The sequence below is a fragment of the Triplophysa dalaica genome, chromosome 2 (assembly GCF_015846415.1).
Source record: "Triplophysa dalaica isolate WHDGS20190420 chromosome 2, ASM1584641v1, whole genome shotgun sequence".
Taxonomy (NCBI): Eukaryota; Metazoa; Chordata; class Actinopteri; order Cypriniformes; family Nemacheilidae; genus Triplophysa; species Triplophysa dalaica.
The window spans coordinates 27861563-27877337 of NC_079543.1; the positions used below are offsets into that span (position 1 = coordinate 27861563).

The window sequence follows — 15775 nt, forward strand, 5'->3', positions numbered from 1 at the left end:
AAAGATTCTACTTTTTGTTATGCGTAAATTTGTGGGTGACCAGTCTAATTAATGTTTTACAGTCATTGTGTTCAATCAAAATCAGCTAAACAGTTACATCATAAAAGACAGAAAAGAAAAAGGAATTTCCGAAACCTATAAGAACAGGGGAGTACTTTTAACAGTACTTCGTCATATTTCCAACTCGTTTTTCGACATGTTGACAATGTCAAGCATGATAAGACAACATGTTAAAACTGTAAAGAAGTCAAAATGCATGACACACAAGTAAATGACTTATAAATGTATTAATTTTTAAGGCAATTATGTGTAAATACACAAGTACACATGTTCACACGTCTGTTTTAGTCAGCTGATGTTAAAGCGTGATGCTCTTCTAAGGAACACACTGCTTCAGATTCAACACATTGACAAGCACAACATTAGTGCTGATGTGTGACCATAGCCCCTATGGATGAGAATAACCATAAGAAAGTGTACTGAGAAATGTGAAACAGACTTTATTTACAAAAAAAGACTTTAACATTGACATGACAACATCAGCTATGATAAAGCTTTACCTAGTGGTGAGTATCGGTATTGCAGAAGGGTATGTCTTCAAGTTTAGATATCAGAATATTATAAATATGATGAATTAAAATAATGACTATTAGAAAAACTATTCTGATTACTTTAACATAACATAAAATTGTTTACTTAAGATCTACAGAGCTCTTTCCACACATAATTTTTCATGGATTTTATTGGTCTCTCCTGCATCATTCTGTTTAGTTATAATGAGTGAGTAACATTCTCATAGTCATGAGAACTTGAGTCGGAATCATCACAGCCATCATCGGCAATCTATGAGAGAGAGAGAGAGAGAGAGAGAGACAGAGAGAGAGAGAGAGAGTGATAGAGAGATAGAGAGAGAGAGAGAGAGAGAGAGACAGAGACAGAGACAGAGACAGAGACAGAGGGAGAGGGAGAGGGAGAGAGAGAGAGAGAGAGAGAGAGAGAGAGAGAGAGAGAGAGAGAGAGTGAGAGAGAGAGAGAGAGAGAGAGAGAGAGAGAGAGAGAGACTTAGGGAATCTACTCAATAAATATTGAGTAAATGTTGAATTATTGAACACTGAATATGACCTATCTAGAGAAGCTTGATTTAACCAAAACATGGTCAGAAGCAGGAGATCAAATTTTATTTTATTGATCAAATAACAAACTTTTACAAAACCTTTTTTTGACAATGAACCCAAGATTCATTTGATGTCACCATTATTGTGATCAGTGTTCACTTTAGTTGATCTCTTGACTCTTACATTTACGCATGTGTGTGACGCTTTTATTCAAAGTGAATAGCATTGCATCTGAGTGTGTGCAGTCCCCTGAGATTGAACCCATTGTTGTTAGTGCCATGCTTGAAACACTGAGCCACAGAACAGTACACTCTTAACACATCAAAACTCTTTCATCTCTGACTAATTGTGTTACTGTAAACTTATTTACCATAGTGAACGAAAATGGTTACAGTAGATGTTTACTTGTGAAATTCTGAGCTTGATTGTGTGGAGTCAACATAAAACTTTATTGTCAAAAGCTTTGGTCTTACAAGACCTCTAGTTTTGCCACGCAAATAATAAAAGAATTTGCGAAAGCAGATGATTCACTCAGATGCCCAGACACATTAGTGTATGTATCTCAACAATGGTGACAATCAACAAAAGAAAGCTTCATGCTGCACTGCATGCTGGGAAATCATTGTACAAAACTCATTCATGACTCCCAGCATGCATTGCAGATTACCTGAATAAATTGGATGATTGCTACCCTTGTTGAGGTGTGTATGATGACTGTTGATATCTAAGTGTGATCTGAGCACACAATTTTCTACATGGCACATGTTGATGTAAAATTATATGTAAAATTAACACTCTCAAAATAATAATTAAATATAAAAAACTTGAATTAAATTGTAATATATTATTTCTTTGCAGCAAGCTCTTTTGATATCAACACAGAAACATGACGCATGAAAAACAGCCGCGAATGACAAAAGAGAAGTATAGTTCAAAAGTGCAGGAGTCTAGAGATCAACTAAAATGAACACTGATCACAATAATGCTGACATCAAATGAATCTTGTGTTCATTGTCAAAAAGGGGTTTTGTAGAATTTTGTCATTTGATCAATAAAAGCTATTGATGTGAATTCCTGTTTCTGACCATTTTAAGGTCAATTCAAGCTTCTCTGAATGAGTCATATTTAGTGTTTATTCAATACTTATCATTCATAAAAAGCAGATGAACTGTTGTCGGTTATATAAACTAATATTAATCAATTTTTATTTTTAATTATTATTGAGAAATATTAGGTAGACTTTATGAAATTTCTTTTAGTGTGTCATGACTCATATCTGATAAATTTAGCTACTCTTTAGTTAAAAACATCAAAAAAATCTACTCAATCTAATTGAGTGGAAATCCTTGCCTCAATTTTATTGAGTAGATTCAGGAAGTTTAGATATAGTTTACTTTGCTACCTAATATATGTAAGTAAAATTTAACTGGTTTGCATGGGTAATATTTACTAACACTCAAGAATCGATTTTTTCAGTGTAATAATGAAAATGAAATCTCATCTTACCTGTGACTGTGAGTTATTTCTCTGTTTCAACCACCTGATTTTCCTTAAAAACAAATAACATGTTAATAAGTCATGTAGAGAGATGTTACGTTCACATGGTTTGTAGAAAAAAATAGTTTCAGGACCCCCAAAACGATTTAGCATTTTCTATTCAGTGTTGAACATTTAATTATACCATGGTCTGTTTGAATACTTGATTCTTAATGTCTGGAAGGTATATTAAAACTGCTTAAAAGCTATTTAAATTGAAACTAATGCACTGCCTTTAATGTAATCATTTCACGCAAATGCACAGATTTGACATTGCGCTGGCAGTTCTTACTGAAAGAACACCAAAACTTCTTGTTGTCAACAACGTTGCCTTACAACCAAGTCTGGACTGAAGCTAGTAATCGTTTAATGCACAGCTAGCTTTGGGTTATCCCTTTTTTGAAACAGGTTGGGCCAAAAGCCTTCAGTCTAAACCACAGACCCACGCGTCTTACCAAACAAACAACAAAAGGATTACTGCAGATCCAGAAACCAACGCTCCTCCAATTATTGTGTAGAACATCACATTTCCTTCAATAAAACACAAAAAAAGTTCAAAGATGTCTATGAGCTCCACCATCTCATTTAACCGAATGTAAAGACTGATTCTCACCTTTAACAGTGACTGAAAAAGCAGCTGATCTCTGAGATCCAACTTCATTCTGAGACACACAGTAAAACCATCCACTCTCTGGAGCTCTGAAGCTCTGTCCAGATCCAACAGATGATGTTTGATTCTCTTTAAACCAGCTGTAGATGTGAACAGGTGGATTTGATTCACTGATGCAGGTCAGAGTCACTGAATCACCCTCCACTATTACACCAGAAGAACTGATGGATGCTGAGACGTTCCTTGGAGGGTCTGAAAAACATTTTTACTGTCATTGTTCAACATTTATTGTTCTCAACCTGAACAGTTCTACACTGTTTCATGAACTCACATAAAACATTTAAAGTCTCTGCTGAGTATTTGTGTCCATGTTTATTTCTGGCCTTGCACTTGTATTCTCCACTGTGATCAGATCTGATGTTTGAGATGATGTAGATGTTTCCAGATCCTAGAAATGTTTTTTCTTTAAACCATCTGATATTCGCAGGTGGATTTGATTCACTGATGCAGGTCAGAGTCACTGAATCACCCTCCACTATTACATCAGAAGAACTGATGGAGATCACAGGATCATCTGGAGGATCTATTGAGGGATTATATTCAGTATATCAGTGATAAATCATCTTCAGTGAATTATGAAATACTTGTGTGTGAACTTACAGAAGACATTGAGACGTCGAGGAGGTGATGTGAGTTTGTGTCCCTGTACAGCACATCTATAGTCTCCTGCATTCTCTCTTCTAACTGACGGCAGGATGAGTTTCTTGTTTGTGTCATTTAATGTCTGTCTGTTTCTTAACCAGATGAATGTTGATATGTCAGTCAGACTACATCTGCTTTTACATGTCAGAGTCACTGAATGTCCCTCCATCACTGTCTCACCTTCAGACTCCACCTGAAGATCTGAACACAACACAACACTGATCCTCCTCATGTCATTCAACACATCACATTATTATCATCAAACACTCATTCACTCTCACCTGTGACATCTAGAGTCACTCCAGGATTACCGATCCATTTCCCATCATATTTATCAGTGATGAATCTGAAATAGTACTCGTGTGAATCTGTGTGTCTCACATCATTCAGTCTGACGCTGCAGTCGTGCTGTTTATCTCCCAGATACTGAATCCTCTCTCTGTATTCAGACTCATTAAACAGATTTGGAGGTTTAGAACTGTTACTCTTGGTCCAGAACACTTCTGTGATGTTATGTCCAGTAGGGTATTTATAAGTGCAGTTTATAGTCACTGTTGAGTTCTTTAGTGCACAGATGTGTGAAGAGCTGTAAGTCACACTCCAATCATCATCAGCACTATAAACTCCTGAAACACACAAATCACAATGAATACATTAACAACAACTTCTGTAAACAAACATCTAAAGTGTGAAAACATATTTTTTAGCATTTTTATGTGGGGGTGTTTATACTAAAGATCATTTAAGTGTTGAGACTGAACTGTAATAGTCTGAACAGAAACAAACAAAATAATGAATCTTTAGTGAATTTAGTGTTTTATAGAAAACAGAAATAAAGATTTGTTTGAATAATAAATGTACATTATCAGTGACTCACCGTGAATCATGAGGAGAAAGATCAGAGGGGGAGGAGTCATTATGATTGACATCACCATAGCCACACCTACATTCAACACATGATGAAGTGTTTCAGCTCAACTCTTTTCTTCATTTAGTTTGTTTGTTTCTCATAAAACATCACTGAAACATCTAAATATCTACATCTACATTCACATACACTCTTATGTTTGTCAGATGTTTCTCCTGGTTATCTTACTCAGGGCTATCTACATTAATGTTAGAACTCTATATTCTTTACATACGTGAACAGTCATGTCATGTGTGTCTGAAAGTTTAGGAAAAGATTAGATGCTCTTGTTACGGTTTATAACAGACATGCACTTTTACAGAGAATGATAACATGAGAGAAAACATAGTGGTAGTTTAATAAATCTTCAACATTAACTGCAGATGCAAATTAATGATTCAACACAATTAAAGAGGTGATAATAGAGATCAGCTGGACTTCAATAACAGACGTTCAGAAGTCATAATAAATAGACGTCATTAACCAGGGTACGCCTTTCTAATGTCGTCAACGACACCTTTGTTTGCGGGGAACACTGTTCATAGTGATCACTCATAAATTGTTATTTTTTTACTAAAGACCTTTAAACAGCAGCTTTCCTGTAGCTCAGTGGTAAGAGGATTGTGTTAACAATGTAAGGTTGTGGGTTCGATCCCAGGGGATTGCACATACCTATGTTTAAATGTATAGGATAATGCCATAAGTTGCTTTGGATAAAAGCTTCTGCCAAATATTTAAATGTAAATGTAAACAACCACAGAACATCAAGGTTTTTGTGTAGTGGAAAAATGTTCTTCGGACTACATAAAGCTAAGAAAGAAATAATTATTTTAAGAACATTTGACTGAAAGGTTGTTTGCAAAAATATATTTTATGGAATCTGCTAAAAACCCTGAAGAGTTTGTACATTTTGAAGAGAATAAATCTTGGAAACAAAATGAAGATATATTTAAAACGCTGCTCTTACCTTCACAGTCATCAGTAGAAATGAAGAAGTTTGAAGCATCACTGGGGTTTTCAGCGTCTTTTGTGGTCAAGACAATGTGTATTTTAAGATGAAGTGTTAATGGTTCCCGTCTTTTATTTGTAGCATCATATTACCTCATCTGAAATACACAAGACATTTAAAGGTGTGAAAAAAACCAGAGAGCCTCAAGATCAGATAAGACCTGCAAGCCATCTTAGACATTTAATGTGTGTTTCATTTTTTCAGACAAGACACCACTTGTTAACTTTATTTAAATAAGCTCTTAAAATACTTCCTGAAATAAGTAAATTTTTTAATGACTTCATCATGATTGTTAAATACAGTATAAAACAGTTGGAAGGAAGTCAAGGTTTGCTGGAGACACCGACCTCAAACACCTTCACAAACACCACAGAACTAATGAACTATGACCAGTAAACCCAACTAATGAAGCTGAGATATCAAATCACAACACATTAAAACAAAGTGTTATTTTATTGTCTTTATTATGTTTTGTGTTGGGCAATATGCAGGTTATCCAGTGATGGCACAGTAGTGCACATGATCAAAGGTCTCTGTGATGAGGGAACTTGACAAAACACAGCCAGCAAACATATGTGGGTCACTTGGTGAGTTCCTAATGGGATATATCAGCCCTCCAAAGGGCACTTCGGAGTGAAAACAATCATGGCCGCCATATTGAAGGGTCGTGCTGTAAAAGATCACCCACTGGCCCAACGACGGAATCCAATGGTGTGGTTGAAGGGATCTTGTATTCTGCTTCTCCTCAGCGATTTCTACATGAAGTTATTTAAGAACTGTTACAATTTAGTTCAATTTATATGACTCTGTCAAATAAATTGACAAAGGACAATTTTAACTTAATAAGCAAAGATAACAACATAGTATAAAAATAAAACCACAAAGTTTTTCAAACCTCGCAAAATTGAGACACACAGTTGCAGTGAGGGAAGTTCTGGTTACAAAAGCTTCCTTGAGTCTTTTGCCAAAGCACCTTATATACCCAGATGTAACAAAGCCAATGGTCAGTGAGAAACTTTGTTTGTTTGTTTTCTCTTGACTGAAGAGAGCGTCAAATGAGATCTCAATCTATCGGCAAACAGGATTTCCTGAGAAAGTCACACCTCTATGAGGAGTGCAGGTTATTTTATAAAGTTAAAAAACACTAATACACTCTTTGTTAGATTTGAAGGAAAATAGACCCTTTAACTCATCGCACCATGACCTTTAAGATAATAGCAATCATGATGATCAACACTTATATATTACATTAAATGTTACACACAGTATGAGCATTTTCCCAGTCATCAGGGCCTGAAGAAATGAATTGGGAGAATTGTGTAAGAAGGGTTCAGTTTGTGGGCACCAACAACCCCTGAGGAGAGGGCAGGATATCATACAACACTCATCTACTTTTAACTATGTTATATTGTGCTTCAGTAACACACTATAACAACTATCAACAAACTTTCCATAATGTGGAGAGCTCCCCTAAAGGAAACACTAAACACTATTATGGTGACTTCTTATTATTTCACTGATTGTTGTTGTTATTTCATCATTAATGAGATAATGAAGTGACAGTTGATGCCTTAACTCAACCCGATTTAACTCATTAACTTGTTAATGTGTTGTTTAGAGAGACTCCCAAAACATTCAGGGTGGGAATGCACGTGGACTGGAGTGGTCTATGGAACACACCTTTTGCTAGCTGGGTTGTTTAAAGGTTAAGTGTGTAGTATTTTGAAGGATTATTTCTCCAAAATGTAATATATAATACAAAACTATGTTGTGAGTGGTGAAGAAATACCTTACAAAATGAATCGAAATGTTTATATTACCTTGCAATGAGCCATTTTATGTATATACACCGCGGGCACACACTTACATGTAATTTATCAATGTGCACAGCCATGTTTCTATAGTATCACTACACGGACAAACTAAGCGCGTTTCGTAAAACGAAGGATGCACGGGACTAGTTGTTCTTCTTTGGCTGTGTTTTGAGGCAGCTTGCAAAGCGACTACATAGAAGGATTAGCAGAAGAAGAGGAAGAACAATAACAGCATTCACTTGTGGTATTGTTTATTAGAAATATAAACGGTTCTTTGTTGCATTAAGAAGCAAAATTTGCAATAATGGCGGACCACACATACTCTGCACAAGAACCGACAGAGCGTCAATCTGTTCGTTCAAAAAAGAGAAAATACGATGCAGCAAGGCGAAGTCGAGACAAAAAACGGCAGAAAACCCGAATAAACATCGGTGTGGCTTTTCCCAAATGGAGGGCACTGAAGCAGGACAAGGGTTTCCTAAGCGACGCCGAAGTTGCCAGCTTTCTGCTGGACAGGTAAGTTTGTCTAATTTCCACTATATAAGTGAACTGTTTCTTTGATAGCTTTAGCTAATAGATGAGCATGAGCATCAAGTGAGTTTTTCCCTGTTTTTAGCACTTTGTAATTGTACTATAATTCCTTTTTGCATCGCCGTGTGCAAATCAAGTTAGAAATCATTTTTACAATCATAATTAGCATAAATCGGGTGTAAATTATATTATAATATTGCTTAGCTTCTGTGTATACAAATGTGTAATTTAATAATTGATTGGATAAAATCCAAACTTCCAAGTTGCATAGTTTATCAGCAATACAGTGTCAACGAAGACTTGAGAAGATACAATTGATCAATTGGGGTGATGCCAAACGTCTGCTGAGACTTTTGCGGTTAGATTACACGCCTTTAGCATTAGCAAGCGGTTTCAATAGGCAGTAAGTTACGAACAAAGTTACTGTGCCAAAAGATGCTATGCAAAATAAGCGAATACATCACTGAGACAATGCTGAACAAGTAACAATAACATTCACTATAACGATTAGAGTATATAATGAATTAAGTCAGTTAAATGTATTTATTTTTCTTTGTAAATAAACCTCGTCACTTGACTTGCAAAGGTTACTATCTGCTGTCTCAGACGACGACATCCCGTGTCCGTAACTTCAGTCTGTTGTTCGTTTGTGAGACGTAGATTGCAGTTATCAACACCACCGATAATGGCCGCTATCATTTACGGAACCCTTTTGTCCTGTGACGCCAACCGTAGCTTCTCTAATGGGAGGGAGAGGGGGGTCTCGGAGCTGTAGGTTGCAATTTCCTACATCGCCAATAGTGGCCTCTGAAACTTACACACAGAACCTTTAACAGCATTAAACAAATATTCACTTTTTTTATTGCATGTCTCTTACCGTGTTTTAGTAATATGTGATCTTCTCAAAGAGCACTAACATACGTAAACTGGCGTCTTTTAGACGGTCAATACTCTTTATTTGAAACTGATAAATTGTTCAGAACACGTCTTCCTCTTACTCTTTCTCTTCTGCAAGCATACGACATCAACACCTCTAAAAAAAGTCTCAAAAATCCAAAAAAAACTTTACCCTCCATCTGAAGGCAAACACGTATGCGTGTCAAATTTTGCAGAAGAACCTCTTGAGTAAGAAAAGATGTTATCACTTCCACCACAGACAGGCAAGTTCTGACGTCCATTAAAGAAACACTTCATCCAAATATGGAAATTCTCTCATAATTGACTCTCTACTATCTCATTTTAGATTTCTTACGTTGAACACAAACCAATAACTCTACATAAAATTGACGACTCGAAATGACAAAGCTTCAGAAAGCACACACTGTAGATCCATCATGAAATACGTCTTATCAATTGTATAAAAGATTTGTCTTTAAATAACAGAAGCGTGATATGTCAAGACCAAGTATTTTTCAGGTATTTCAACTTCATTTAAGGGTTCAATTGGATCTTTTTGTTGTAAACTCAGTCATCTTTCCACACAGAATATGACCACAACTTTAATCAATTAATATTACAGTCTCAGTACTACTTATATTTATTCAATAACAAAAAATGGAAATGTCCAGTTACAAACGTAAAACTTGAAATAATACCAAAAAACTGCAAAAATACTGTGCATTCTACGTCGTCTTTATTTAAATTATATTTTATATTGTATGACATCCCTTCACAACAGTAACTAAGTATATAAGCTGCTTTGCAACAATGCAAAATTGAGAAGAACGCTACCTATAAAATAAAATCATTTAAAAGTAATAAAAATAATTGTCACTCATTACAAGTTGCCTAAAACATTTAGTTCACTATAACCATCTGCCAGTAAACTGTAAACGTGTGTAAAAGCCATGTGGACCACAAATAATTGACTAACTTTACTCTGCAAATCAAAACCAAATAAATCTTTTGGTTAAAGTCACAAACAAGGATAATGTTAGTGCAATAGATTCTGAGGTTCACCGGTGGTCATATCAAAGAGATTATCAGTGAAGCGATACTTACAGAATAGCCTGATCTCACGGGAATTCATAACTATATTATGATTCGTATGAAATCCTACAATGTAAATCTTACAGGAACAAAAAGTTATTTAAAAAAACATAGGGAAGCCCCTCCCCTAACTCCACCCCTTAACCTATCCAACCAACCTGAGCTCACTGGAATTCATAACTATTTTCTGAGGTGGCTAATTCCGATGTGAATCGTACAAAAACATACAATTATTACTAAAAAGCAATACCGAAGCCCCACCCCTAAACTGTTACAGGCATGACATGGAAACATGCTTAAACATAGTAATAACATTGCAACGATTCATACGAATTAGTCACCTGGTAATATAGATTGTGTTGAACTGTCTCTAGTATGAATGCAAATCGTATGAATGAGATTATACAAATAATAGCCATACATATCAGTCACCTTGTATAATAGTTACATATTGAGAATCGGTCTTTACTGGTGAATAATTTCTATAATTTTCAGTAATCCAAAGTATCGTCTGAACCACCTTTATTTTATACTGCTGTAGATCAGTAAGGTGTCCTCCTCATTTGACCTAAAATCAAACAGAAAAGCTGAATTACACATTCAACTTTTTGGTGATAAGTGTCATTTGTTCTTCAACAACAACATATCTTGACATGATAATCTTTTGATTGTCTTTTTATACTTCTATTGAGGAAATAAAATCTCATTGGCTGAGCCAATGAAGTATTAATATTTTCACTTCAGGGTGAGTTATTTCTTTAGTTCAATCATTATCACCTCACAGAAGGATCAGGTTTGTGATTTGTAATGTTCCCGTAGTGGTTTTTATTCTCTTCTGATCTTCTCATCTCTGTGTTTCTTTTATAGTGGACAGTAGCGTATTGGAGCTCCTCTGGATCTCTGGATTCTGGAGCTTTTCTTGCAGTTGTCTGTTCTCCTCTGAGTCTCTGAGGTTTAACACTTTCATACTGTACATCATCACAATTGGCTGATTCGGAGGCAAGATCAACATGTTTAATGGCACGGGACTGGTCATCCTGAAATGAAAAAAAAACCTCAGACAAACTACAGCAATCTTAGCAAGAGCTTTGTCCGTTTTCTGAACAACAGTTTGTAGCCTGTTGTATTGTCATTTTTATAAGATAAAGCAAATATCCTCTATTAGAATATTGCACTGTAAAAAATTACTTTACTTTTTGATTTAACAATTTGCACAGAATTATAATTTACTGCTATTTTTCAAGTACAATTTACTAACCAGAATTAAAGAAATTCAACTTACTTACATTTAGTTTTCGTTAAAATATCGAGTAAATGTTACTAAAGTAAACAAAAAATTACAATATTTGTACAAAAATATTTGTGTCTTATTTAAACTTCACGGATCACTTACTTTCATACAGAAATATTTTTTTACAAGATAGTTTGAAGAAACTGCTGGTCTGCGTACCTGCATGAGCACAGTTCCTGCTCAATAAGTTAAAATAGGTGCATCATAACTAAAAATTGTAATCTTGAAAATGAAAATCCCAATGCAATCAGATACAAAGCATGCTGGGAACTACAGATCAACTGCCAAGGTAGTCTAAAAAAATATGTATGTAGTCTCAACACAAAAGAACAAAGTTAATTTTATTTACCAATTTAAATCAGTTTAACATCATACAATGTAGTTGTATTTACTTAATAATTTGTTCAATTTAAATTACTCACAGAAAATAATTGATATCTTAAAAAATCTTAAATCTCGTAGATTTTATTCCAAAAACATTTGCGTTATTTTAAGTCAATTCTTTTGTTAAAAACATGAACATAATTATATTAAGTATATTTTTATAATTTATTTTCTTAAATCTACTACGGCAAATAATCCTTTTTTCATTTTTTTCGTTAACTTTAGATTTACATTTATCACATTTACAGCTGCCTATAAGTCAGTATGGAAGCTATTCACTAAGAATAGTCAGCTTTCCTCTAGCTAAGTGGTTAGAGCATGGCGCTAGCAATATGAAGGCTATAGGTACGATCCCAGGGATTGTACATATTCAGATACAAATGTATGGTATGATATAATGTAAGTCACATTGGATAAAATACTCTGCAAAATGCATTAATGTAAATGTAAGAACGCTGATACGTATTTGATGGCTGCATTTACATCTGCAAGATGTGTTTTTTCTGTCATCAATCGTTTACTCATCTGCAATACTTGTCAGAGACATCTGTTGTCAGATGTCATATAGACAACTAAAAGGTGTCCGTATGTTTATGGTTTAGAATGGATGTAAAAATGCCCTTTCTAGGACATTATCTGATTTTTTTACAGAGCAGATGTTTTCTAGAAGTACCTGTGCTATCTGGTAAAGACAGTAAATAAAGATAGTAAAGTTCAATGACAAACTTAATGTTGGCTTGACAAAGCCTGGCCTAAAATATTTACAACTGTTTTAACACATAACACATATTCTAACGTAACATATCAAGTTTAATATGTTTTAGTATATCGCTAACACCTTAACATGTTTTGCATTATCTTGTATGATAGTAGTATTTTTTTAGATAAGCTGTTTTAGCAGGCTCTAATATGAAGTTAACCTTTTGCATGTTTCAGCGTAATATGTTTCAACATTTCGCTAATATTGTTGCGTTGCACATTTTCTACGATTCTCTTTGCATGCGTTAAAATGCTTCATTCGAGAAAAAGCTACAGTTTTACACAGCAAAATCAAATCATTCCAAAAGATCATTCAAACCTGTTGATTCACAGCAGCATCTTTAGTTTTTGCAACTCTTCGATTCCTCCTGTTAAATAATGAACATTATCTGATTAATCATTGTTTTAAATAAAAATACACACATGAGATGAATGCTCCGAGTCCTATCTGTATTTGATTGACTTACATCATAAACCAAATGAGTACAATGATGATTGCGATGAACAACAATCCTCCACATGCTGCTGTGATTCCAAACACTCCATATGAACTAGGATGCACTGAAAGAGGAAGAATATCCAGAGTTATTCTCAACACTGAAGACACACAGATGAACCATCAATAAAATGTTAACCTGTTACTAATGAAGCATCTGATCTCTGAGATCCAATTTCATTCTGAGCCACACAGTAAAACCATCCACTGAGACTTGAATTAAAGTTACTGATGCTGAACGTCTGTCCAGATCCAACAGATGATGATTGATTCTCTTTAAACCAGCTGTAGATGTGAACAGGTGGATTTGATTCACTGCTGCAGGTCAAATTCACTGAATCACCCTCCACTATTACACCAGAAGAACTGATGGATGCTGTGACATTTCTTGGACGATCTAAAAAAAAAACATTTGACAATGTTAAACATTTATTGGTTTCACGCTGAGATGTTCTACACTGTTAAATAATAAACCCACACAAAACATTTAAAATCACAGGTTCAGAATATTTCTCTCCGCATGTGTGGCTGGTCTTGCACTTGTATTGTCCACTGAGATCAGATGTGATGTTTGAGATGATGTAGATGTTTCCAGATCCTACAAATGTTTTTTCTTTAAACCAGCTGTAGTTGTGAACAGGTGGATTTGATTCACTGTTGCAGGTCAGAGTCACTGAATCACCCTCCACTATTACACCAGAAGAACTGATGGAGATCACAGGATTATCTGGAGGACGCAAAGAAAAATGTATAAAGGTTACAGTTCCGACATGCAAAGTCTGCCGTTCTCAAAGAACATTTAACATGTACTCTAGACTTTGTATTGTCAACATTTGGAGTCATTGAATGTCCCTCCATCACTGTCTCACCTTCAGACTCCACCTGAAGACCTGAACACAACACAACACTGATCCTCCTCATGTCATTCAACACATCACATTATTATCATCAAACACTCATTCACTCTCACCTGTGATATTAAGAGTCACTCCAGGAATACCGATCCATTTCCCATCATATTTATCAGTGATGAATCTGAAATAGTACTTGTGTGAATCTGTGTGTCTCACATCATTCAGTCTGACGCTGCAGTCGTGCTGTTTATCTCCCAGATACTGAATCCTCTCTCTGTATTCAGACTCCTTAAACAGATTTGGAAAATCTTGATTGCTTGGTCTAACAAGAGTGTTGGTCCAGAACACTTGTCTGATGTGATGTCCAGTAGGGTATTTATAAGTGCAGTTTATTGTCACTGTTGATCCTTTTAGTGCACAGATGTGTGAAGAGCTGTAGTTCACATCCCAACCACTCTGACAACAAACTCCTGAAAGACAAATAAAGGAAGGAAAACACTTTAAACTGACTCTAAAGTGTGGAGCTCTTTAGAGGATGATGTATGACCTTTAAGACAACTTGCCAGAAGCATCATGAACAGTGATGATGTTATGCATTTGGAGACGTTGTGTATGTTTTTGTGCACATCCAAGTGATAAGGTGTTTGGACAATTTAAAATTTGTATTGAGCGATACAATTTAATTGAGAATATTCAGAGCTGATTAGTAGTTAGCAGAAGGATATCTTGTTTTTACAATATGTGCTGTATCTGAAGTTACACTTTAACCGCCGTCACTGCATCACTTTTATCACAAGAATTATCTTGGTTACATCTTTAGCATGAATGCGAGTGACCTATACTAATAAAGAGCATGTGTTAATAACGTAAATGTTTCAACAAGGAGTTCAGTGCCTGAGGCTTTCCTTCTTCTGCAAAACACAAGAGAAGATATTTAGAAGAATGTCTGTAACCAAAAAAGCCCTACGGACTTTTATTGTGTGGACAAAAATGGGTCAACGGTTTTCTGTTAGCAATACTCTTCAAAATATCTCCTTTTGTGTTCTGCAGACAGAAAGGTCATGCAGGTTTGAAATGACAAGAGGTTGAGTAAATGATGACAGAATGTTTTTGGGTGAATGATCCCTTTAAGACAACCTAGACGACTGAGGAACAGACACTGAAGTGATAATGTGACTTACCCGGAATCATGAGCAGAACGATCAGAGGAAGAAGACGAGCCATTCTAAACAGAAATATAAAATAAACACGACAAGAAAAGACTATCTGTCAAATGTACAACAGACTCTACTCTACATCTCAGATTAATCTTAAACTCTCTTGCAATCGACTGTCTGAGTTTACACATGTCACAAGTTAAATGTGTGATTAAACTGCATCATTAGCAATAATCAAACAATATTTTTTCAAACAATAACAAGACTCTTACCGAGCTCCGATCAGTCTGATCTCCAGCGCTCAGATGACAGACGATGAGAAAAAGCTCAACTTTAGAACGAAATGCAAACACAAGCTGAACGTCGTTTCCTCTTTTAGTAATTTTGTAATATTTCCCCATTAACAGATGAACAGGATGTGCTTAAAATAGAAATTGCAAAACAAAAATGCTCTGCTAAAAAACTATTTTAAAGAAGCGATTAAAAAGGTATAGTTCATCAAATAACTCAAATTTTGTCATTATACTCGCCCTCATTCTATGTAGGACTTTCTTCTTTATATAATACATTATACTAAGCAATAAATTAAAATTTTGCAGTATGATAGCTTTAGACTAACCT

General features: G+C 35.3%; 1 protein-coding gene across 1 annotated transcript; it reads right to left on the minus strand.

Moving 5' to 3' along the window:
- Nucleotides 1-2634: 2634 nt before the first annotated feature.
- Nucleotides 2635-15504, minus strand: LOC130407441 (B-cell receptor CD22-like). The gene is made up of 16 exons (XM_056730272.1): nt 15427-15504; nt 15179-15222; nt 14114-14467; nt 13622-13870; nt 13283-13540; nt 13115-13208; nt 12967-13015; nt 10991-11250; nt 10747-10781; nt 4841-4906; nt 4245-4589; nt 3922-4164; nt 3593-3844; nt 3265-3513; nt 3130-3182; nt 2635-2664 (listed from the first exon to the last, which is right to left on the minus strand). The coding sequence occupies exons 2-16, from the start codon at nt 15219-15221 to the stop codon at nt 2635-2637; spliced, it is 2580 nt and encodes an 859-aa protein (XP_056586250.1). The 5' UTR covers nt 15222; nt 15427-15504.
- Nucleotides 15505-15775: the final 271 nt, after the last annotated feature.